The 26,280-nt window shown below is 32.9% G+C and overlaps 1 protein-coding gene across 7 annotated transcripts in view; it reads right to left on the bottom strand.

Annotated features, from left to right (window-relative positions):
- Positions 1 to 10,868: 10,868 nt before the first annotated feature.
- Positions 10,869 to 26,280, bottom strand: part of LOC143240580 (derlin-2-like) — a 31,256-nt gene continuing 15,844 nt past the window's right edge. For 5 of the 7 annotated variants that reach the window (XR_013021828.1, XR_013021827.1, XR_013021824.1 and 2 more), the window contains 4 exons: positions 25,958 to 26,081; positions 24,097 to 24,199; positions 12,432 to 12,522; positions 11,552 to 11,596 (listed from right to left, as the gene is read on the bottom strand). Coding sequence is in view for 2 of the 7 variants with exons in the window: in XM_076483245.1 (XP_076339360.1) it covers positions 11,491 to 11,596; positions 12,432 to 12,522 (197 nt within the window). In the remaining 5 variants the exon portion in view is untranslated. Of the gene's footprint in view, positions 11,597 to 12,431; positions 12,523 to 24,096; positions 24,200 to 25,957; positions 26,082 to 26,280 lie in introns of all 7 variants that reach the window. The other 2 variants (XM_076483245.1, XM_076483246.1) reach the window with 1 other exon arrangement.

Here is a 26,280-nt window from a genome sequence, read left to right as displayed (position 1 = left end):
CAATGAAGTCAGGGTCAGTTGAGCCAAGCTGCTCAACTTTAATGAACAGAAAGATAACACAGATGCTTTCTTGAAGATGTATGAAATGTTTGCCCAAAGTCATAACTGGGACAGAGGTGACTGGACAGTCTGTCTCAGCCCACTTCTCACAGAAAAAGGCATACAAGCATATGCAGACATGACATCAAAAGATGCTATGGATTGTGATAAATTAAAAGTGGCTTTGCTGAAATGATATGAGCTTCCTGAAGAAGGTTTATGCTGGAAGTTCAGAGAAGTCAAACCAGACACTGAAGAACCTGTATTTCAGTTTGTGGCACGTCTGCAGCAAAACTTACAAGATGGAGTGGCATGGCCAAATGTGACAATACTTTTGTGGTACTGGCAGACCTATTAGTACATGAAAAGTTCATGATCACATGTTCAACTAACATGTCACTGTTTTGAAAGAAGAGAGTACCAAAGCTGTTTTAGAGATGATCAAGCTAGCAGAACAATATATGGAAGCCCATGGAGAGAATATTACTGGCAAGTCCAGTTCAGTTAAATTCAAAACCAGTGATGGGTGACTGGAAGCAGGAGTCTACCAAACGTGACAGGACCTGAATAGAAAGAAGGGATGTTATGTTTGTTATAAAATTGGACTCATTACAAAAGGAATTCAAATCCATTACCAGCAAGCAACAGCAGAAATCTCAATATAAAGCAGCTGGATCTAGATACTGTGATGCTGCAGGTAATAAACAAGAAAAGATTGACTGTCACCATGAATGCTACCGCCAGAAGAAACAGAATCAAGAAAACATATTAAATTTACCACAAGAAGGAAGTGCCAATTCTATGATCAGTGCACACATACCATGCAGTGTTGACACTAGCACTCAATATCACAGCTCAGATGTGACCAATAGAAACTGTGAGTGAATGTTAACACTAGTATACATGGTATCTTCGTGTTCTCCAGTTCTTATTTTCTGCAAAGTTTGAAGTCTCTCATGCCTTAAGACATTGGAAACAATTAGCTGTGTCACAAGCTAAGAACCACACATTGATGACTTATATCAATGGTAAAATGCACCTTTCTTCACTCATATTTTCTTGTACTGGTGTAATAGGTTATGCATATATGATACATTTCTCAATCTGAGCAGGTCAGGCTATACCTTACTGCATAGATTCAGGGTAACAATTAATTTTTAGACAATGTCATACACCTGGAATACATGTAGTTTGGAGGTTAAATGGTTTGTGCAATATATTGCACCACTCCAGAAGGTTGCAATGTCCATAAGATGTACCAGTAGAAGCTCACAGTGTAAAGGCATGAGAACAAGATAGTTTTAAGTCACAATTGTAAAAGTACAGAGTTAAGTACATTATATTAAAATTATTTTGAACATGTGAATCAGTGAGTTATGCAATAAACAGCCAATATAAAGTCCTAAGGAGCAAATTGTATCAGAGCTACAATTTCACATTGTTTGCATTTTGTAAGTAATGTGTTGGTGTTACAGTTTAAACAGCACAAGTATTAGATGCAGTGGAAATATACATTTTACCATATAAACCTCAGTCTGATAATTTAGCTGAATGGTTGTACAAGCTGTTAAGTAGATTCTTGAACTCTTGAGTAAATTAACATTGTTGAGCATTTACTATGCACAATGATGGTAAATGAGCAACAATTGACAGGTTGTTTTTCAAATCTCTTGATATTTTCATGAAAAGTACAGTTATTAGTGGATTTCATATATGGCTATATACTCAATTCAGTCTTATAATAGTGTCCAAATAAATATTTGGAGTGACTGCATTATTCATTAATTAATGCACATGAATATGCAGACCTAATTTGCATAAAGCATTTGCACAAAAAATAAATGCTATGAAAACACAAATAGAATAAAAGCTTGAGTTCAGTGACCAGGTATGGCTATAGTATGTACATATGTAAATATCACAGCACTGAGTGACCTGGTTAATATCCCATGCAGCAGTTACATGACAAATGCACATTCAGAGACATTAAACACATGAGCAAATTGAAACTATCCTCTAATGAGCTTCTAGATAACTGGTTGCTCCAGAAATTGTGTTCAGTCTGTAGATAATGTGAAAACTGTACTATATGATCTCAACTTAACTTATGAGAAAGAAAAAGTTGGTAGTTCACATATGAATGTTAATAAAGAATCAAATAAAGAAATAGCAATAGGAGAACAGCTTGACTGCTCTCATAATCAGCCAAGGTAATAAAATTAAGTTCCAAATACTACTAGCTGAAATTACCAGCTTAGCCAGCTATTGAAGAATATTTGGTAATAAGACATCTATGGGCTATTTATAATTTGATCTAGGTAGTGAGTAACAGTGACATTTATTTATTGCAGATTACAAAATAGCTAGAACAGCTGAGATCATCAAAAAAGATTCTGGAATACTGATGGTTGTGTTCAATTGGTGGTTATTGGAAACACTGACATATCAATAAACTGAACTATTTTTTCAGTATTTGCTTTCTGAGCTCTCAGGAAAAGTTTCATGGTGATTTTGGACAGACACATGCCTATAGAAACTGAGTAATCATACATGTTAACTTGAATGACGTGGTTTTTGTGGAAGATCATACCCATATATATGATACATCTATACCTGTTCTCTTGTATTGCAGTGAAGGAGTTGTGCTCTAATATATATATGATATATTACCTTGAACTGTATAAACTTTAATAGAATGTGTACCATTATGCTAAATTTGATCCAAGTATTTTGTTTTTGTTTGTCTAATGCAGTGGCTTGTTAAACTCTTATATAGTAGTAGGAACAGCATGAAAGAATAAATTGAGGATGGCACCTACAAATTATGTATACATGAGAGTCAACCAATGCTGCCATTTGTTGTTATGGGTATCAAGATTGCTACTGAATAGCAAGTTACATATTGTTAATATGTCTTGATTATAATGTAACATTGAGCTAGATGTGTGTATTATATGTATGGATCAGTTTGTGTATTTAATTATGCCCACAAGCTTAAAATGTTCTTGACTGAGTGTGGCCCAGAGGTTGACATGATGAACTATAGAGCTGGAGTTGTGTGATCCATTTTCAGTTACTACAAAAATTATAATATGTACTCCACACTTTGGGATCATAAGTACATTATAAGAGTGATGGTCGAATCCCACTATCTGGTCTGATGAGAGTAGCCAAAGAATTGCTAGTGTTTAGGAATTACCTTACCTATTATCTGTCACTTCAAAAATAGAGATAGTTAGCACAGATCACCCTGGTGTAGCTTTCCATAAAATCTATCGAACAAACAAAATATAAAGTAGCATGATTTTGCAGGTAAATAATTTGAGATGCATATGTTTGACAAATATTGCCATGAACAGCACAAACCACATTGATTTTGTGATTGTTTGATGTTGTAATAGATATGATTGGTTTAGTTCTAAAGTGGCATATTAGTAATTAGATGGTTCTTTACTGATATCAAAACAAAAAGCTGCTAGAATAACTTATGCTATGACAAATGAGAAAAATGCTGTGCTAATTATTTTCTTTGATGTTATAGAAGTAACATTTTGGAGTTTTAGCAAATGAAATATTCACAAATTCTACAATTTTGTCTTTATAAAATGAAATTGAGGCAACAAGTTCAATCAGAATGAAAAAAGCACAGCGTGCTTAATGTTTTGTAGCACTTTTGAATTAAAAATAACAAGTTTACAGAATTAATCTAACTCTAAACCATGGTGAGCACTTACCTAATAGACCAAGTGCTTTGCTATAGCAACTATACTATAGGAGATAACTCATTTAAGCAATCAGATACGAAAGGATTGTTGTGGTTTGAGTATGTAACTAGTCTGATGCAAAATACTTCTCAGATACTGCAAAACTTGTTGAGTTATAAATTTAAGTATAATGGGGCAGAATCTAGTGAGGAAGATGAATGTATACACTTCTATTCACCTATTCATTTTTACAGCCATCCAGTTCTGACATTCAATCTTATGTTTTTGATTTAACTCCTGACTTTTCAATAGCCAAACATCCATTAAACTTGTTTTGTTGAGTTTGGTCTGTTGATTCAGTGCTATGATGGGAATACCAGTGTAATTTGAAAATGGATCTGGAAACTTCTGCCTGGAGAAGCAGCATGAAGAACCACAACCCATTCCAGCAATCATGGTTAATTTAACCTTTGCATTGACAATGCAGATCCAAGGAAACCACAGAGTCCAGATGTTTCAGCACAAATGCTCTGAGAGTTTATCAAATGTGCTTCCCTAGACACCCAATTAAAAAAACTTTGAGACTGGCCTGTATGGTTAGTTGAGGCATTCATCACTCTCATGTCTAATGATAACAAGATATCTTAGTGCTCTATAAAAATGTACATACCTATAAACACAATAAAAGTTTTTCTGATACCATAAACTCTTTCAAGATTATTTTTCCTTTAGTATAGGTTTAAGTAGTCTTTGGAAAATCAATAAGAATCTTTTTTCCTTTTGATATTGTTTTGGTTCCTATGCTGCTACCTTCTTCAAGTTGTATATTTCTTTTATCTCATTTCTTACTTGTAGTGTCCTATTATAGAAAAAATGTTTTTACTAAAGTAAAGAGAAGTCAAACCCACTGTTGAAGTATTACATAAATACAATAGACTAACAGCCCTTTGCATACTTTCAATAAAAATAAAATTAGAATGGAAACATTTCCAAATGCACAATAATTTTATTTATATAAGGTTGAAAAAAGAAACATGTTCCACCAAACCATGTAGCAAGACCTTATTTCACCTTTTCTTGATCATTTTGTATGCTAATTGGAACAAGATCTAAGAAACTACAGCAGGTGCACAGCACTTAATGAGAAAATGTAACTAAAATCATGAAAAGTTCAGGTATTTATGAAAGCCAGTGTTAGAATTTGAGATTATATTTGAACAGATCTTATCAAGTGCATGCTAAAAACAAACATAACAGATTAACATTTTCAAGGAGGCCACTTTTTTTGTCCACCTCCTGTAAATATATAATTAGAACTTCTGCTGTATTTTGTTTAGTTTGAGAGTTACTTTGTCTTCAAGTAATCCCAACAAGTCATGTGCTTTGGTAAAATTACCTAGTTAAATAACCAAACTCAATATGTTTAGAGATTTGGAATTTTGATCAATAGCATAAGTACTTTCTATATTTTATACATTATCAAAAATCTGTAGTGTAGTTGTACAAATTTCTATTATTTTGAACTACTGCCTGCCAGCAGTAACTATTGTCACAAGGGCATTGTCTGGCTTTGAAACAAATAATAGGATTGTCATCCTTATAATGCACTCTCATCTAAAAGTGCAGAGTTTGTTCAATAGTATTATAGTGTGAACCTCATACATCTGAATTCACATCCTAGCAAACTAATCACAAATCCCCACTTGGCCAAAGACCATTAAAAATTAAATAATAGGATTCTGCAATATTTCTGTATTAACAGGCCTTTTAAGAGCCAATGGGGAACATCTTTCATTCAGAAAAAAAACAAACAAACTACTCAATGCAGGTTTTAAATTGATCTGACATTTTTGGGACATAATTATTTGCTAAAAAGATGGCATTTACTGCATTCTTTTGGCATTGGGGCTGCAAAAAGTGATTTGAAGTGGTAAGGTGATTGAAATCTGTGCATCTTGAGCTTAATGACTAAGCACAAAACCATGGAAGTACTCAGAAACCATTTATAACAACGTTGATAGATATTGCACAGCAAACCAAGTACAAAGTGTTTTTATCTCCTCATCCTACTGTTGACTATCTTGATGCTTCAACTTTCCCTACTGAATAACAGGTGAAATCATTCATATGTTAATTGAAAGCTAAACATAAGATATGATGGCAGAAGCATAAAAGGTTGGCATTTGCTGAATTAATGATGCTGAGAATGTGACTTTCTTAATATATACTGAATTTATACCTTGTGATTATTAGCTTGAACTTATTTTTAATATTCAACAAGTTGTAGTGTTAAGATGCCCTTGGCTCCTGATGGGGGTGTTAATAAATCAATCCACCCTATACCAATAACTCAGGGTATAGAATAATAGAAAAATAAACTATATATGTAAAAATGGCTGGTATGGATAGAGAAAATTCTGTGTGGAGGAGCAAACAATATTTCGACCTTCATCAGTCATTGTCAGCCATTTTTACATACATATTTTTCTCTACAAGTGGGTTTTATCGTCATCATGGATTAGAAAGATAAACTGTCTAGAATCTCTTCAAAAACATATGAAAAGATAAATTTTAGTCATAGCTTACAAACTGGTTTTATTATTCAACATTAATTGTTACCCTTAAATATTGAGTCTTTACAATTTTTGTACTTTACTTCAGGGCTTGTACTAATCAATTGCTTCATAATTATTTGAACCTGGTTATTTAGACTATATATATTAGGTAATGCTTATGTCTGACTACTTCAATTTTGTCATGCAGGCCATTAGAAACAAATTACTTTATTAAGTATACTAATACATATCTTTATGCTTTAACATGAAACTGTTTAAAGGTAAATTCTATTACAATCAAGTGATTCGTCCACCACTACTTGGAACTTAAAAGTGGCAAGGATTCCTACTCCATGCAAGGAAAGGAGGAAACCATGCAATGGAGAGTCCAGAGGATCATTGTTACTGGAGACTGCAATGGGTGATCACAAAACCTTATCTAGGAAAACATACCATATTGAGTTCTTTACCCAAGGCATGGCAGAGATAGGTAGCTATTTGCTTTACCCATGGTGTCCAGGGGTGGGTATGGTTCAGAGTGGACATACTTATGAAATGTATTGCAAGGCGTGCAACCTTTGAATGATCTTACTCTATGGTAACTATAAAGAGCCATGGATAAGAGCATGCAGTGAACATAGTGTAAAGTATGAATTTCATGGTTAGAGAATAGCTGGCTATGCACTACTCACCACAGAGCAGGATCAATGAGAAAAAAGGCCCCTGAAAAAAAAAAAAGAGGTAAAAAAATGGAATAACTTACCTTTAAGATAAAGGAGAAAATAAGTAGGATATAAGAAGGTATGGAAAAAATCCACAACAAATAAATCAGAACAACAATGACCATAGACCAAAAGGAGAAGGAAATACCTTTTAAAGGGCAAATCAAATAAGAAGCATGAGGTAATTGGTTCCTCCAGAGGGAGAATCAGGGCATGCAGGACTATATTAATGTTCCAATCCAGAAGGGAAGGACTCCTCAGAGACCTCTTAATCTGCAAGGAATGTACGATAGAACAGGGGAATAAAAATTTTTATTGAATTGGTAGAATGTTGTATATAGATATCAAAGAGGCCAAAAATTCATAGTTGAAAAGCCAGGCAAAAAATTCTGCTACCTGTGTCACTGAAGGTATGGGAGTAGGGAAGCCCATAGCAGAAGCTCAACAACAGAAGACCTTCCACTGATAAACTTCCATGGAAGATGGACAAATGAAAGTGGTAAACAGGGAGGAGATCTGGCTTCACAAGAATGGGATGAAAAGCAGAAGACCAGAGTTGACACAGAAGTGAGGAAGAGATATTGGAGGTACAAGGAGCAGATGTTGTTGCCTCAGAAACCATGGCTGAGCTGGTTAATGGGTTACAATTGGGAAAATCTTTGGAGCAGAATGTACTAGAGAAATCATCCAATTTAGTAAATGGATGGAAGGCTACACATAAATGTATTCGTGAGACCAATCCTGATTGAATGTATTAACTAATTTTTTTTACAAGAGATGTGATAGACCTTTAATTACAACAATTGCTGATTTATCAACTGATATGTGATAAGAAATTTGAAAACAACATTCAGCTTTGTATCATATTAAGTCTTAGAGCTATGGCTTATTAAATAAACCAATGTTTTTTACGAGTTTGGGTTTTCAGGTGATTTTACAGTCTCACCATGAAAATCCTAAGAGAGATAAACTTGGTTTGAGACCATTTTTGAATTATGTGGGATTAATTCAGTCAGTATAGCAAATTTCAGCCTTCTACCACCATTACTCTTGCAGCTTTAAGCAGCCAAAGTTGCCCGAAAATAAATTTGCCAAAAATAAAAGTAATTAAATTTTACAGGATTGTAAATCAGAAACTATTAGAGATACTGATCTAATATTTGGCAATTTTTCATTATATGGTTAGATAAGCACATGTGAATTTTTTCAAGGCATTATGTGGGGGTCACCTGCAGCCTCCTGGATGATTTGACATGGAATGACCCTGTTGTAGTGGAACATCTTTTTCAATATTTTGTACAAGTACACTTAGTTGACATCCTTTAATTTTTGCCCAAGGCTAAATCTGTATACTACAGCATTTATTCAAGAGTTTATGCTTCTGTAGAAAATTTCCTATATACAGTATTGCATCTCCCCTGGGTTATACAATTTGGTATGAGATAGGAGTTGATCTTTATTTGCAGATACATAATAGGAATGATTATCGACATAACCTTGAAATGTGAAATACTTTACTAAAAAATGTGTCTTGAAAACATAGTATAGATACAATCATTTCTTCCTGTCAGAAAGTTTAAACACAATTATCTGGTAATACAATATAAAATCTTTTTTTGTATCAAATACAATTTTTTTGTTCTTTAGTTTTTTCTTTGAAGTCAGTATTGGATTTATTCTCTGCAAGATTCCTTTTCAAACCTCATGGTTTACAGAATATTAAACAATTTACTGATATACAAATTTACCTTACAATACCACACAAGTATAATCAAACAAAATGCCAAACACTTAAAAGGTTTGTACAAAGTATTGAGTACAATATTTTAAAACAATGTTGGAGCCTTCTCCATAGCACTACTATCCATTGTTGCCACATTTAGTCTTGTTTTGCCTGATGGACACGCATTAAGGCAACAGCCCTGCAGTGTAGTTTATATTGCAAAAGGCTTCATCATAATACTTTCATGGTTTCTCAGTGTCAATTTAGACATACAGAACTCCACAGCAGTTGTCTTCAGCATTTTGACTGGTACATCTTTTTATGGAATATTATTAATACCTATTTCATTCTGCAACTGTTCAAGATATGTAACAATTGAATAGGAGGTATGACTGGAAGCTTTATCTTGATGAATTCATATCCTCTGGCTTCATTACCATACAAAGCTGCTACTTCTCTGTGATACCAATGGTCCAGAATTATTCTGATAGTAAACATAGTCCATCTGAACCTTTGTATCCCACTCTCTTGATTCATAATTTTCCCATGGTGCAGTGTCTAATGATGATTATGAATCCTTTAAACAGTTTTGTAACATGCCATGTCCCACTTGAAACAACTACTTAATAACAAATGTTTTGGTGTTTATAATTTTCTTGAAGAAATCACTTAACATTAAATCACTGAACGAGACACTATAAAAGTATAGTATGTAAAAATTAACCAATTATGGAAATGGAGGTTTTCAATGGTACTAAATGTGTTGGATAACTAAATAAGTCAATAAATAAATTCAGATGAAGAAGAATACATGCTTACATAGAAGGTTCTAAGCATTAACATTAGAAAAGAAACACCAGTGATTTATTTTATCAGTAGAAACAGCCATTATTGAATCAGTAAGACAGAAGGATGTTTATGAAGTTTAAAACTCATAATTGTTAAAGAGCAGATGAGATACCACATACCATATCTTGGAAAAAATTCAGAGGTGAACAAGCAATGGAATTTTAAGAGGAAATTCAAACTTTACAGAGTAGACATTTATACAAAAGAAACTAGTAAGGGCAAAATATTCAGAAGGATAGTCTAGTATGTCCGATAATACTGGGCAAAATACAATTCCAAGAAGCGACACAAAAACAAAAATTTCAGAGGTATTGTAAAAACAACAAGGTATTCTAGTAGTGTGTTGTTCAAAATAATGAAGATAAAGCTAGAACCATGTGCTATGTTTATATTTTTGCTTTGACATCTCTCTGTTCAATTAAATACATGTTTTTGTACTGTCTACTCTCACAGAGATTTATCTTTACATAAACTTTCTCAAGTTGGTGGCTTGTGAGCCTTACCCACATCTGCACATATAAAATACATTGGTAATAAATTAACTTACTTATAATAAGTAGAAGTTCAAACCATAACTGTTTACCCACCCTGTTACAAATTTATAAATTTTTTTTACCCACTGACTATTAGAAAATGGCAAAAGAATTACTATAGTTATCACGGCATTAAATGTGACCATACAATGCCATTTTTTTCTGGCTAGGTACTGTTCATACAGTTGATCTTCCTTTTTTTTTAATGTGCCATAGAAGCAGCCTGTGTATACACATTACGTATATATATATAAAGTGTTTGTGTTACTTTTTCAGATTGAAATCCTTAATTATTTCACTTATGTTTGCCTGGGAAACATGGATAGCTTTTGCCACTGACAACATTTTTTCATGGATTCTCTCCTGTAGATGTTGCACTTTCTACATATGGGGTACAGGATGTTGTAAGTCTCTTTGTGGATGGTCCTGGTTTCCAAAGTTGATTCATGTTTCACAGTGTAATTAAGTAGAAAAAAGGATATCCTTATCTTGGAAATTGTAAATCCAGAATCTGAACACGTTCTTAACAACCTAAGTGTATGAATATCTTGTGCCAGAGAGGATTATTAAATACCCTTCCCAAAAGCAATCACATTTTGGTTGTATTGCACGATCTGAAATTTCAAACAGTGTCAAAATGTAGTTTTGATACATGTCATTCCACCAAGTCTATACATCAGCTGTGAATGTTGATTTGCATATTCTACCCTCTATACCACAGTAACCTATAACAAAGTCCATAAATGTTTTAAAAGTTTCATTTTTATTGCAAATCTTCATAAAATACCTTTTCAGAAGCTAAAGTTAGCATCTAATAACTAAACAAGTATTGTTCCTTGAACTAAAGAAAAATTTAAAAATTCTTCAATGAGCACATGGTTCACAATTTCATACATTTGTTTTTATAATATTTAGAACTGTTGCAACCTCCTGCTCCTCAAACAAATGTTTATTTCTGTAACTTCATTCTTGTTAAAAAGAAAAAGGAAAAATTATAGTGATGAATAACAATATAGGCATAAGAATTAAAAACACAGAGAAAAATAACAACCATACAAACAACTATTATTGTCTTAGCTTACTTCAGACTCTTCAAAGTTGGGTATGTGTATTACACAAGTTTACAATCTAGGAAGTTATTCTGAATGATACTCATTTTTACACTCTGAACAATTAATACTCAACAATATTTCAATTTAATATGAAAAATAATTAGTTATATGCACTTTTATTCTAAAAATAAATAATCCATGCTTTTTCACAATTTGAAAGAGACTAGCAAAGAAAAAAATTGCACTGAACCACCAGAGTTCAATACAAAAAAAGACTAGTAATACATTTACAATGCTCTGTATTTATTTTTTTTTACTGAGGAGGAACGTCTCCAGCACCCAAATCAAATCCTCCTGGTTGGTCCTCAAGAAGGGGATGGTAGTTCGGATCATCTGGTGCTATATCAAAGAGGTACTTTCTAAAAATAAAAAGTTAATGCTAAGTAAAGTTTACTACTGCAAGAAAAGAATCACAAGAAACAGTTACAGAAATTAAGAGTCATTCTTGACTCTACAAAAAGACTAAATGAGTGATGTTTTTCTTAGTGTTCTAATGCTATAAGGCACCACTATAATAACCATCCTTTTTGTTTCAATATATTAAATATTATGTTTTCTTTAATATTTTCTTATTTATTAAAATAGATAACTACGTAAAAGCTCTAAAATGTCCATAAAGTACAATATATATACATATATATCAGCAAGAATGTTTACTTCCAAATATAACTTTTGTTTATAGTAAGAAGATATATTTAAAACAATATACACATTTTACTGCAGAAATTACCTAAAGCTACAACTGGCAGACAAATATTGTGTACTTCAATATTTTAAAAGATTACATCCTGATAATAATGTTACAATATGACAATCAAGATTTGTTAACTTATAAACACACATAAAATGTGTATTTAGAGATGACTTTGATGAATCTCAAATCATTCAAATACAGTTAGTTTTTTACTTTGTATTTAAAAACTATATATTTATGATAATTTATTACATTCATGTCTACAAAATATAAACAAGGTTTATCTGAAGTTACCACAGTGTTTAATTGTAATTTAAAATATTAAGTAAAAATATTATTTTTACATTTTATGTAGAATATGAAATTTGTTTATAATATTTAATTATGTTATTGTGAAAAACCATGTACAAATTACATACACACCAAGTGCTCTACCTTATACATAATTATCTCTAATTTTATAGATTTTTTCCTGCTGTTTAAAGTTTCTATAAACTTACATAAAATAGGGGGTTTTGAGAATCTGAAAGCCACCAGTCTGATTTGGAAAAATGTCTTCTAGAAAGTAATACAGATGTCCAACTGCTATTCCTACAAACAAATGAAAATGTTTTTTTTTTTACTAAAAAGAATTACTATGATTAGGAAAAATATATATTAAAAATTTACTTCTATAGACCAAAGAAAAAAAATACTACCCCTTTATAGAAATATATATGTTTCACTATACATGAAAGCTTCTTCTCTCTCTACTAGTTTTTACTACATACATTTTCCTTTTACTGGCCTGCTACTTCAGTTGTAACTAAGTTTATGATTGAAAGTATTAATTATTTGATACTTTAATTTGCTCTTTGTGCAGCTATCCTTAAAATGCAAGCACTTTAAGGTTATTTTGTTTTGGTAAATGTGTTAATAAATATTAAGTTTATGAACTAGAAAAATCTTACTCATCATAAAGTACACTCAGTCAGTAAAACTTTATAATAACTCCACATAATTAAAACTTAGTTGCATCTTCACAAGTCAAATAAAATAAAAAATGTTATGTTTTATTACAAAATGTTTCTAAGTCAGGATTTCTTGAGTGTATATAGGAGACAGTGCTCAACTTTCTGCAAATTCTAAACATTTTCTATATCATAATAATGGTCTTGTAACAGTTGACAATTAAGTCTGTGAAGGTCATTTCATTCTTAACCACCCCTTAAATATTTATAAACTAGACTTCAAAGCCGGAGCATATTTATAAGTTTGTAATAAAGAAATGACACTGTCTGCGTCAAGTAACTGAATATTTTTTAAACCTTACACTATATACATTGTTCATGTTAAATGTAAACTTATAATTAATTCGATTAATTACTTATGATTATCATTTATATCAAATAGATACATAAAATAATCAATTGAAATTACAACCAATTAATGTAATGAAAATATTCAACTAACTGAAATTAATATCTTCAATTGTTTCAACTATTCAAGTAATTCAGATATTGCTATTGTGATTTCTCATTACTTTCTACTAATTCAAGGTTGTTCCACTTAATCAATTAGTTTCACAAATTATGAATATAACAGAAATCAGTGGTTCCAATTATTATTATTTTCGATAAATTTAACTATCCAAGTCTCCTGAGGAAAAATCATAACTCCTATTGCAAATCTACATGCACATAGGATAAAAAGTTTGTCAAGTTGGAGGTTGCACATGGCATAATAAAAAATGTTTTTCCCATATCATTCAAGTAACAGTTCCATTATAGTATAATAATTCAAGTATTGTTTAATTCTTCCAAACACAGAATATATTAAAAAAAAGGCAACCAATACTCTAATACAAGGTAATGTACAAAAGTTTAAATGTTTCTGATTAAAATGTAGAGCTTTATAAAAAGAACTATCTCTATAGGTGTGAGGGATAAGTTAATAAGTTGAGTAGAAGAGTGACTGGATGGAAGTAAGCAAAAGATTGTTACAAACATATGTCAGTCAAACTGGATTAATGTCATAAGTGAGGTGACTCAGGGCTCAGTCTTAGGACCTTTTTTTCCATTTTTAGATCAATGATATAGATGAAGGAATGGTGAATAAATTACTTAAATTTGCAGATGGCATTAAAGTCTTGGGTGTTGCCAGCTATGAAGTGGATGCTGCTGATTTACAAAACAATTTAGATCATTTAGTGAGTTGGGCAAATAAATAGTAGATGGAGTTTAATTATAATATCTGCAAGATAAAGCATGAGGGTTATTATACTTGGAATTATAAGTATAATTTAGATGGGAATAATCTTAACATTGAAATGAAAAGTCATCCAAGCAATGTGATATTGCTAGAAGTAGGGCAAATAGAATTTTAGGTTGTATCTACAGAAATACTGAATACAAGTCAAAAGATATTATAATTTCATTCTATAGTTAAGTCACTGGTTAGACCACACTTGAAATAGTGTGTTTACTCTTGGATTCCTTACCTTAAAAAAATATATTTAATTTTGTAAAGGGTTCAAAGTATGGTGACTGGGATGGAAGGGTTCTAATTCAGGAAGAGGTTGAAATCTGTGAAATTATTTTTCTTGAAAAAAAAAAAAGGAGTTAGGAGGTGTCTGACTGAAGTGTTTAAAACTGTAAAAGGATTTAACAGTGTTGATATATTGTCATTTTTAATAATTAACAGTGAAAATAGTAGGACCAGGAAACACAAATACAAAATTTGGCAAGATAAGAGTTGTCCTTAGCTGATACAATTTTATTTTTCTAACAGGGTGGTTGGCCTTTGGAATGAGTTGCTTTCAGATCTTGTAAGTATATTAATAACAAAGCTGGCTTTACAATCTTTTAATTTATATATCAATAGTTTTAGTTCCAGAAGATGGAACAGTCAAGATGTAACAATAAGTCCCATGTTTTTTTCCAAAATATTATGTTAAAATTGTTCTTAATTACTGAAATAAATATAATAATATTTCTTATTTTATTATCCTTCTTTTCAATACATTGTTTCTGATGCTTTGGCTGTCAGTTAAATCATAGTCAATGCAATATACATTAAAGATAACTTTGGCCAGACATTTTTTCACTAGGTTTATACACTGAAAAACTGGTTTTTACAAAAGATATTACAAATACATGAGTTTTCATGCAAACTTATTTTCTTTTAAATATCCTGCTCCATGTTATTCTATGCATATATAAAATGTAACAATCTGACTTTAAATTATGTGAACTACTGTACTTTCCCAAATAGTTTTAATGAAGGTTTGCTTGCCAATGTCATTATCTTCATTACAGTACATCAAATAATCCTGAGTGCACACTCTTTAAAATTATTTATTTCTAAATGTTTTTTTTTAAAAGAAATAAAATTTTTGATAAAACATGCAGAACATGTTCTCCCAGATATAACATGATGAGTAGGACTGCACTCAGTGTGGATAACAAAGACACATTTCACAATGTGTCTTGAAACATCATTTTTTTGTATTGTGGGAATTTTGATATAAATCTTTAAAAGGCTTTGAAACCAAGTGTACCACAACAGGCTACTAATTTTGTCAGTGACAAATATATATCTATGGATGCATGAAGAAACTATGAACATTTATCCTTGAAAAAGGACAAACTAGTCCTGCTGGAACCATCTGAAACTATCTGTTCTTTAAGCAGTATCTAATTCTACTCTGTAAAGCACTGAAAATCAAAAATAGGGAATAAACACTGTAAAGAATATGTTCCGGTAGTTAAATTAGGTGTTACAGAAAAAAAAATTTATGTGAATGTTCTCATACTGAGTTTGTCTTTACTTAGTACAAAATTCAGTGACACAGACTTGGGTAATCTGTGTTTTTGTGTTTTAATGTGCATCTCACAAGTTGCATTTTTATACTTAATTGGATTAAATGTGGTAATTTATCAGGTTCTAAAGAAATGAGAAACAAAACCTTCATGTTGTTGATTCATGGACTGCATACACTTGAATACAGGCTTGAAACATGTTGTATATTTAGGTTAATAGTGCAGGGATACTTAGTATACACAAAGAATAAAACTTACAACTACACAACAATACCATGCATACTCAAGTCTCTCTTATGATGCTCTCAAAACATGAAAAAAAAACACATTAAAGCAACAAAATGCCATCATCTTTCTAGCCTGAAAATTTATTTCTGATAAATTACCTCTTAACACAGAAATGTTATTTCTCTTGTGCATATGTTTGAGATTTGCATGCCATTAGTGTTGAGCTAACTCTCACATATATTTACATTTTGAACATGAACTGTGATGGTGTATAATTATGTCATCATGCAACAACAGCCTTCCATCAATAGGAGGATAACACAACCTCTATGCTCAACAACTGCCCCTATGCACTTACATTCTTGATAATTTCATTCTTAGACAAGGCAAGGAAAATGGTGTGCTGGAAGTGGGGAGAATGAGTTGGAATGTACATGGAGGTATTAAGCTGAAATACATTTTCAAAGTAGGAAAATGTTAAATTCTGAGAAAATAACTCACATCTGCACACAAGAATGCCAGAATCCAACACTGAAATGGTGGAGTAGCTGATGCAAAATTTTACTTAGATGAGCTTCCTTCAAAAAGTATCTGAAGGAAAAGCCCATCTGCACCTGATGGCAGGGTCTCTATAGGAACACACCCCCTGGACCTTGTATCAAGTAAACCCTTTATCCAAGATAAAAGGAATAGAAAGGAAAAAGAACCTGAAGTGTCACAGGGATGTATAACCAACTGCAGAGAAGTGGTCAGTGAGCTATTATGTATAGTATGGTGAGAGCACGGACTGTACAGTATGTGTTCAACTCAACTGTAATTGATAGGCTCTGGCTGCAAGAAAAGGGCACATTGTTTAGGTGAGAGGTAAGTTATGTGTTAAAATTTATTTCAGATGAGTCTCCGGTTTATTATGTTACATATGCTATCATGCTACTATTTCAAATAACCATCAATTTGAATTTACTAGTTAATTTAATGTTAATATGTATCAAATATATGGTATTTGACAACAAGATTAATTCATATAATTTTTTTAACCCAAATATATTTCAATGTACAAACAAAAAAATAATACATTTTAGAATAATGGTTATTACTAATAGTTATTACAAATTCTGTAGATTTTGATTAATAACTTCTGAGGCTTATAGCATACTGTTGCTGACAAACAATAATAATAATCTCTTGTCTTCATGTATTACCTTTATATAAAGCACGCAAGTTTATTGAAAGTTTATTTAGCAACAGTATTGGCAATCATCAGTATTTTATACACAACTAGTACATTGTTGATTTTTACTTTCAAGAACCTTCTACAAATTCTGAGAATAGGCATGGCTTTTTCAATATACAACCAACAATATACATCACAGGTAACAAAACAAGCTATACATAAACAACTGTAGGTTTTATAATAAAAGTGTAACAGTAAATTTGTTACATAACCTATACTACAGTGACAGCATCACCATCACACTACTGTTCACCAAACTGTGCTGACCCCTAAGACTCTCCATGGTTCACTTTCCTAGGAACTAATAAGTGACAAGGGTTTCTCCTCCAACACTGAAGAGGAAGGAGGAGGAGAATTTGAAAAGAAAAAAGTCTTGTTTCTCCTTTCTTTCAGAAAAGGCATTAATTAGAGACAGTGCAATGCATGAGTGTGAAACCTAATACTTAAAAGCTTGCAAGTGCAAGCCAGTGAAATAGGAAGTTACTTTCCACGTTCCTGTTTTTTCCACAACAGTAAATAGAATTGGTAGTCTAGAAGAACAACTGAGTAAATTTGTACACCATATGGATACTTTCGGTGATTTTGTGGATACCCCATGTTGCAAACAAGTACTGGTAGAGCCAAGGTGGATAGTTCAAATGCTTTCTATTACCCCTGACTTGATGTGACTTTGAGAAATAAGCATAACTTTGGAGGCGATATTAACCACCTTACAAAATTCCAAGTGATGGAAAGGATGGAAAAGGAATAAGAAACATACTTACCCATTTCAAATACAATAGGTTAATTGAAAAATGGCATCTGGGGGGAGGTGCAGTCCTATGGGTGATTAAACAGCCAGGTGACAAAGGTAATGAGAGATGAACATACAGGGAGTAATCTACATATATACTTGGAAGATCTCATCCAAGGTTTGGAGAAAATTAGAAGCAAGAGAATGAGATGGGACAAACCTGATGTGAAGAAATGTGAAACAACCTACAAGCATTCATATCCATGAAGGAATATACCAACTGGAGAAATTTATGGACACATCTAGTAATGGTACGAGAATCATTACTAGCACAGACATCCAAACCATGCCAACCACAAGCAATAAGGAGGGGGAATGAATAAGTCTTGAAAGAAAGGTGATACAAAGAGCAAGAAGCCAACAGCATACACAAGAGCATTCAAGCTCACATTAAAGTCTCAGTCAGACATGAAAGTTGGGTGAGAAGATCAGTGAAGAAAGAAGCAGAACACAATAGATAAAACAGGGGAAGAAACCCCCCTGAGGTATTGGGAGAGTGCAATTGAAGAGAATAGTGCTGCTGGAGAACATGTAATGGTGGAGACTAACAAATCATGATCAATAGTCAATAAAAAGGCAGAAAAGTTGTTCACAGTCAGGTAGTTGAGGTAAAAGGTGCAGCAGGTGAACCAATGATGAAAGACCTGTCACTGTCTTTTATAGACAGACAAAGTGGAAGAGCAACAGGAATGGTATAACAAAACTGTATGATAAGAGGGTCTGGATTGATAGGTGAAAGACCAGACAAATCCCATACCTGAAGATGGAGGGATGATATTCCTTGATGAAAAAAGGATGTGTGAGGTTGAAGCAATAGAGAGGAATCATTATGAAAAGGAGTTGAGGTCTGGATGCTAATCAAAGAAGCAAAAAAACCAAAGTTGAACAGGACGAAGAGTCACTACCAAGAAGATATGACAAGGAGTGTGCATATCAAAATAAAAATTCAAGGGAGCAGTGGAATAGGAAGATAGGCATATAGAAAAAAGTGAGACTAGGCCTTGCTGACAGCCAGAGCTAAAGGATTAAGAATAGAGGATTAGAATAGAAAATCTTGGAGTTGAGAGGGGTGGCAAAGATGTCTGTGTAAAGCATAGCCAACTGAGAGCAAACCAAATAAAAAGCCTGGGTGTTGAGATACCACTTCATGAATTAGTACATGGTTTGCTCAAGAAAGATGGTACACCAAAAGGTTCATTGCTCCCAGTACAAGTAACAAGACAGATTCATTCTATGCAAATGGGCCCAGAAAGGGAAGTCTAAAGCCTGAAAGCAAAGAATTTTAGGGTGGGTGCTCCTTAGATGACTTATGTAAGAAAAAAACTGTGAAACTTGTAGAGTGGATCATACCCATGTGATCCATCATAAGAAGTATGAAATGGGAACATTCTGGGTGCTCCTTAGATGACTTATGTAAGAAAAAAAACCGTGAAACTCGTAGAGTGGATCATGGTCATGTGATCTATCATAAGAAGTATGAAATGGGAACATTCTGATATTGTACGAAATCTTGTCCTGGGTCCAATTACAAAAAGGCATGTTGTCTTTCACAGATATGCCCCAAGTGAAGAGGGAAGCATAAGGAAAGAGTTGCAAATCCAGTCTGTGTGTGGTAATGGAATGCTGAATATAGTATTGGCACAGCCTAGCCACCAAAATAATTCACAAGTAGAGAGGGGAGGTTCATTATCAAGAACAATGGGTCCCAAAGTCCAATGGTGAAAGTGAATTTGTATATACCCCAAAGGAAGGAGGAGCTCCAGGGAAGTCAGAGTCCCCAAAACCAAAAGTTGAAGAAAATACCCAGGTGTATCAAATATCATGTAAGTGTGAGAAATAGCTTCAATATATAATGTAAAAAGGGTCTATGCTGTTTTGAATGGAAAAGCATAGAACTGAAAGATACAAAAAATGTAGAAACTGTCTGGAGAACAAGGTGATCAGGTCACCAACGGACCAAATGAAAAAAAAAAAAAAAAAAACTGAGAGAAAAGAAAATCTCCAATCAGAAATCAGTTGCAAAATGACAGGCTGATCACTCAACACTAGTCCACAATCTTCTTGGCAACCAAAATTGGAGAGGAAAAACATGGGATGGGATGTACACCCACTACATTCTTGTAATGATGAGGATAAACATGGATGGAATGAAGAATAGTGTGTCAAGTGACATATGCTGATGAAAATACAGGAAATGTTTGAAAAATCTTTATGCATTTTAAACAGATTTAAAAAAATGTTTGTCTCCTTCTTTAATCACCATCTCTCACTTTTAATTTCAATTAACATTTTTTATTTTTACCATCTTAAATAATAACTAGATCTATTCATGAAAATAAAAATTTAACAATAGAAATACAATGAATGTAATACTGAAAAAGTATTTATTAGACTTGGTATTCTAAACTTAGGTAACGAGTAGTTATATCATAATCACCTTAAACAATGACTGAATATGATAAAGTGTATGTTTCATTTGAAAAGATAAAAAATGCTGTATATACCATCTTTAAATATGCATAGATGTATAAAAATGTTTAAATTGACAAAGATGTAACAATAAAAATAAAATGACAGTGGTACTGAAAAACATTTCATCTGTGGAATTGATATACTGAACTACGTAATGGGTAGCGATATTGTAAATCTTAAACAATGACTTAACACTCCTACGAAAAGTGGGGCCTAATAGGCCCCAGAGCAACTTGAAAGGTTATTAATATTAGGCTAATAATTTTGTATTTAAATGAAATTGCCATTTAAATCCATTAATGAATGGATTAACGAGATTCCCACTGTCCCTATCTACTATCTAGCGAAACCACAGCCAGGGGAACGGGCTTGGAGAAATCAGGACTAGAAACATCTTTTCGTAGGAGTGTTAATGATGTAAAAATTGTCTGAAATAGCCACAAGCAAATCAATTACTATTATATTTATGAACTAATATTTTTGTAACTGGAATAAAGATACCTAGTTTGATTTTTTTTCTTGAGATTGGATGATTAATTGAATAATCATTTCCCTGTAGAAGATGAACAAGTGTCTGCATTTCCTCCATCCCTTGGTGATGAATAACCATATTTATTCTCATTTGCTTGTTTTGAATTTTGTGCAAAGCTACATGGGGGCTATCTGCACTAGATGTCCCTCATTTAGTAGTGTAAGACTAGAGGGAAGGCATCTAGTCATCACCACCCACTACCAACTCTTGGGCTATTCTTTTACCAATGAATAGTAGGTCTGAACATCACATTATAATAACCACACAGCTAAAAGGGTGATCACGTGTGGTGTAATGGGGATTTAAACCCATAACCTTCAGATTACAAACACAGCACCCTAACCAGCTGCCCATACTGTACCTTATTTATTTTCATTTTTCTTTCCTGCAGATGATGATTTACTACCACTGACTATATTGTCCAGCTTCTTCCCCAGTTGCTATCCCTTTTGTTGTTCAACATTCCTATATCTTTCATGTATTTTATTTTTTTACAGTTTTCGTTTTTGCTTTGATTATCATAACCTGTAACACACCTGCTCCCTTCCTATCATTGTTTTTTGACTGCTTTTTTTCAGCTTGTTATTTCCATTTTAAAGCAAATATAATGTACCAATTAACTTCATCCAAATTTTAATTTCCTTCTCCCTCTAATGAAGAGAATATCATTTGTTTCTAGGTTCCTTCTCTTCAGTTTCTAAACTCTTCTTTTCAAGCCCAATCTTTTTTCTTTTCTGCCTCTCTTTTTCAGCATTTTCTTCCACCAGTCTTTGTTATCGGTGCTATAAACCATTTTAGGAGATCTTAACACTTGCCTATTTATGGAATTTAAAAAAGCTAAAGATTCTTAAGATTTGAAAACTTCAATATTTCTTTAATAGTTCTTGCAGCATTCACACTTCTCTTCCCAATAGCAATTCTGTCTTTGGTGTCAACAACTGTATTAAAAGACACTTTTCTTTCTAAGTTTATATTCCCATGGGGCAATATTAATGCTTTCATGACAAGGAGAAGCAAAAATCTGTACTTCTGGCTTCTTGTCAATTTTTTTTCAAGAAAACTTGCCTCCATAAATGGTTCACCTACTCCTTGTTTTCTAAATCATCTTCTGTTTCATGGACTTTCCACTCATTTGTAATATTATGACATTCTCTTCAAACATCAGTTTATAGATAAAAAACACTACATTTGTGGCAGACCTTTGATCAAACCTTTTGGCTATAAACAAACAGCTAGTGCTCTGACTCAACTTGTTTTAAAAGAAAGCCTAGTGATCAAATACTTTAAAACTACAGTGTAGAATGACCATATTTCAAAAATCTATTTGAGCTGGGTGTCTATTTTCAGTTTGAAAAGTTACAGCTTGTTTCATCACAGACTGTCTTCATCACCTTGCTGGTTTTTAATGCCAATATTTAGATTTTTCAGGTCCTCTAGTGCTAAGCCATTAACAACATCTTTGACAAACCATCTCAGAACAGTGCAAACCAAGATTGTGACTTTAAAGCAGGTGAATCATAGGTTGATCAGTATAGAACTCTTTATGAACATTTTCAAATAGAGGGATAACTGACAACAAAAAGAACAATCTGACAGTGCTAAAGAATATCAACTTCAAGGGATAAGGGAAGCAGTAAAGTAATCTGACATGAACATCAGATTGCTTTACTGCTTCCCTTATCCCTTGAAGTTGATACCTTTTAGCACTGTCTTTAGGTTCCTTTCTAACTGTGACCCATGTTCCCTTATACCTGACCACTACTTACGATACATTTTAAGGCTGGTCAAATGCTCAGCCAGTGATTTATAAAGACTTCATCTGGAAGGATCAATATGTACTTGTATGTCTATGTAGTCCTCCCTTCTTCTAAACAAGATCTTGAATTATCCAAATACATCTATTGTTCTGTTTTTTCACCATATTCTGTTATGCCCTTATTGAAGGCATTGTGTATTATATATAGTTTATGTGTATTTACATCAACAAGACCATTTCATTCTGAATCAGCAGTTCTGACCAGCTTGGAAACTTCACTAAAAATTGTCTCAATCCATTACTACTCAATGCAACTAGAGATTCCAATGGTATGCAATCATCCTGTAATATTTCTAATATATGCCTGGCAACAGACTTTCCATTTGCATGAGAAATGAATAGTGATTTGTAATATCTACAATAGACTACATCATAAGTTCAAGACAAGAACCTCATTAAGAGATCCAATGAAATAGTTGTTTGAATTTCATAAATCATATTTCAAAGCAGAATTGAAAGCTGCTTTCACCATCTGATAAAGCATAAAATAGCTCTGTTCTACTCACACTAAAATGTCTGCTATTAGCCATTTGAACATTGCTTTGAAAGTTTCAGTAAAACCAGTACTCCCTCTGAAACATATGTTGTACAATGTACATTTTGCTGTTTAGATAACTTCCATTTACAAGGTATTCTATTTTGGTACAGTGAAAGTGAGAATTGTGAATTTCTCTTTTCCATATAATGTCCCAAATGCCTGACAAGAAAGTCCTGCTTTCTCACCTGTAAACTCTGTAGTTACATTTTTCATTGAAGTGCCAGTGGTTAATTGGCTTTTGAATGTGAGTTATACTGATACAATTTACTCAGTTTTTTTTTTATGATGGGATCCTGATGCACACTGAAGAAACTGCTAAAGTCCAGTATTGTCACAGTTGGTTTCAGGTGGTATGTTCTGCCTAATACAAGGTACTTCTTTGAACATGCCATAACTTCATGTCCATTTCTATCAACCTTTCATCAAACTTTGTTTTGTCTCTAGGCATAATTAACAGTTTGCAAACTCCTTTTTGAAATAAATACTGAAATGTTAGATTGCTAAAAATTTTCTAAAACAGCTTCAGTTGGATGTTTTAACACATTTTCAACATTTCTTTGGAAATCATCTAGATAGGTTGCTATAATTAACATTTGCCAAGTTGGAATATTTTGAACTTTCCTTCCTCCAAAACTGATAAATGTTTCTGTTATTAGCACAGTAGTACTAAATACTATATTTCTTCATGTTGATGAATTTATTATCAGAATCAAGTTTTCTGTTATTCTGGTAAAAGAAAAAACAATAACAACCTAGTCCATCAAACGATGAGAATAATGGTTTCCTTGATCTGAATGGATCCAGGTAGTATATTCAACAACTGAGGCTATTAGTGACTGGGCAGGAGCACCACACCTAAGAGAAATAGAAGTACATTGGGGAAAAAGTGCAGAAATAGTCTTAAATGACAGTTTTGTATTTTTTTTGCAAAATATTTACTTTATGCATATCACTATTATTTGAATATTTGTATTTCTTGATTACCCAATTTTGCAAATATATGAAAAATATGCAAAATATAGTAAAAAACAAAAAACAGACATTTCTGTGAAATGTAGAAGTACTTAACACTATAGAGGAGAAAAGAAAATGGGTAAAGGAGAGAGAAGCAAGATGAAAAGAGGTGGAAAGAGAGACTATGGGAAAGGATAAGAAAAATGTGTCCATCACCAGTAAGCTGAGACCAAGAGCTGACAAAGAGAGATAAGTACCCACTGCACCTGATTCAACACAATATTCACTAACAAGAAGTGATGAACCAGCCAGTGGATAGCAGGAGAACAAGGAACTCAAAAATAGGAAGGGTACTACTGGCAGACTGAACTGGTCAAAGAACAATAATTAAAGGGAAAAGATGAGAAAGATGAAACACGTTAGAAAATATTTAGGACTGACATCATGCCACTTCATCACAGGTCTCCAGTGAAACATGATAAACCACTGAAAACTTTAGGACAAAGAAAGGGAACTCACTGAAAACATGTACACAAGGTATACATTAACCCTTTTATAACAGGCATCATTTACTGAGCATGTCATGAATTTTTAGAGACATTAAAAATTTAATTAAACTAATTGGTATAGCATAAAATAATAACTAATAATCCATACTTTAATAGCATACAAGTTTTATGTTCTTGATTTGATTAGGCAGTACTTTATAAATGCTCAAATTTCTCCAACTGCAAGAAATATGACATTTTTTCTCTAGGTATCTCCTCTTTTGTAATTTATTCACCACCTCTCCAATAAGCATGAAATTAAATGTAAATTACTCAATATAAAATTGTCATTGCTCAGACAAGCCACAATTTTTATAGCCTTCAATTTTAGTTGGTTACAGAATTATCAAATAGGAAATCTGATCCCTCTTGCCACACATCCCTGTCACTACATTCTCTCTTTCAAGATTTGTTTATACTTCTATCTTACATTTAACATTATACTACTTATAATTTACAGAAATCAAAGATATTCATTTATCACATGTTTTATATCATTTCCTGAACAGATAACTGTCAACTTCTCTTTTAGTACAAGTTTCATTACCATGGGTAAGATATTTCAACAAACAAAGAGAAAGGAATGAACCTCTCCACTGGAGCATATGCTGAAGTACCCCCTACAACAGGTGAAGTGAGGAAATGTAACATAGGATAGTAGAGTGAAAATAATGAAGAAACAAGAATGGGGAACTAGAGAGTGAAACAGAAGGCAAGGGGTCTGTTTTCCAACCTGGAAAAAGAGAAATCAAAAGCAGGGAATCAGAAGGCAAGGGGTCTGTTTTCCAATCAGGTAAAAGAGATATTAAAAGCAGGGAATCTAGAAAAGGAAAAGAATGATTATAAGTCAGGACAAAAGAGTTGCAAACATGTGAGAGACAAAGTGTGCAAGTGTAAGTGGGAACTGTTTGAAAAGGGAAACAGTATAAACCTTAATATATTGCAAACCCAAAAGAGTAAAGAATGGGAAATACTAAAAGGGCAAAGGTGAAAAACAATGAAAAGAACATACCTGAAAAAGCAAATATGGAATGAGTTTAGAAAGTTGAGGACATTACTAGGTTGGTAAGGTGTTAAACAAATTAAAATCATCACCTAAATAACCACTCACAAATGAAGAGAAAGAATGTCAGTTGAAGGGATGGAAGGAGAAGGCATAGTAAGCATGAGGTAATCCACAACTAGTTGAAAAAAAGCTGTAATGTCTCCAACAGTTAAAGAGCCTCCAGAAGTCACTGCACAAAAAGAGCTTGGATGAATAATTTTGTCACTTTCACAGGACAAATAGAAATCAGCATTCTTTAAGACTTCATGAACAAAAATTGAGGCAAAGAAAATGAAAACAAGAGTTTCATTAACAAATGCAAATCTTGTCAAAATGAAATTAGATGATAAATTTTGAACATCTGTTCAATGCAATGTTGGAGAAAAGAA

Source organism: Tachypleus tridentatus, chromosome 13 (assembly GCF_004210375.1).
Source record: "Tachypleus tridentatus isolate NWPU-2018 chromosome 13, ASM421037v1, whole genome shotgun sequence".
NCBI lineage: Eukaryota > Metazoa > Arthropoda > Merostomata > Xiphosura > Limulidae > Tachypleus > Tachypleus tridentatus.
This window is presented reverse-complemented; position numbering and strand designations above follow the sequence as displayed.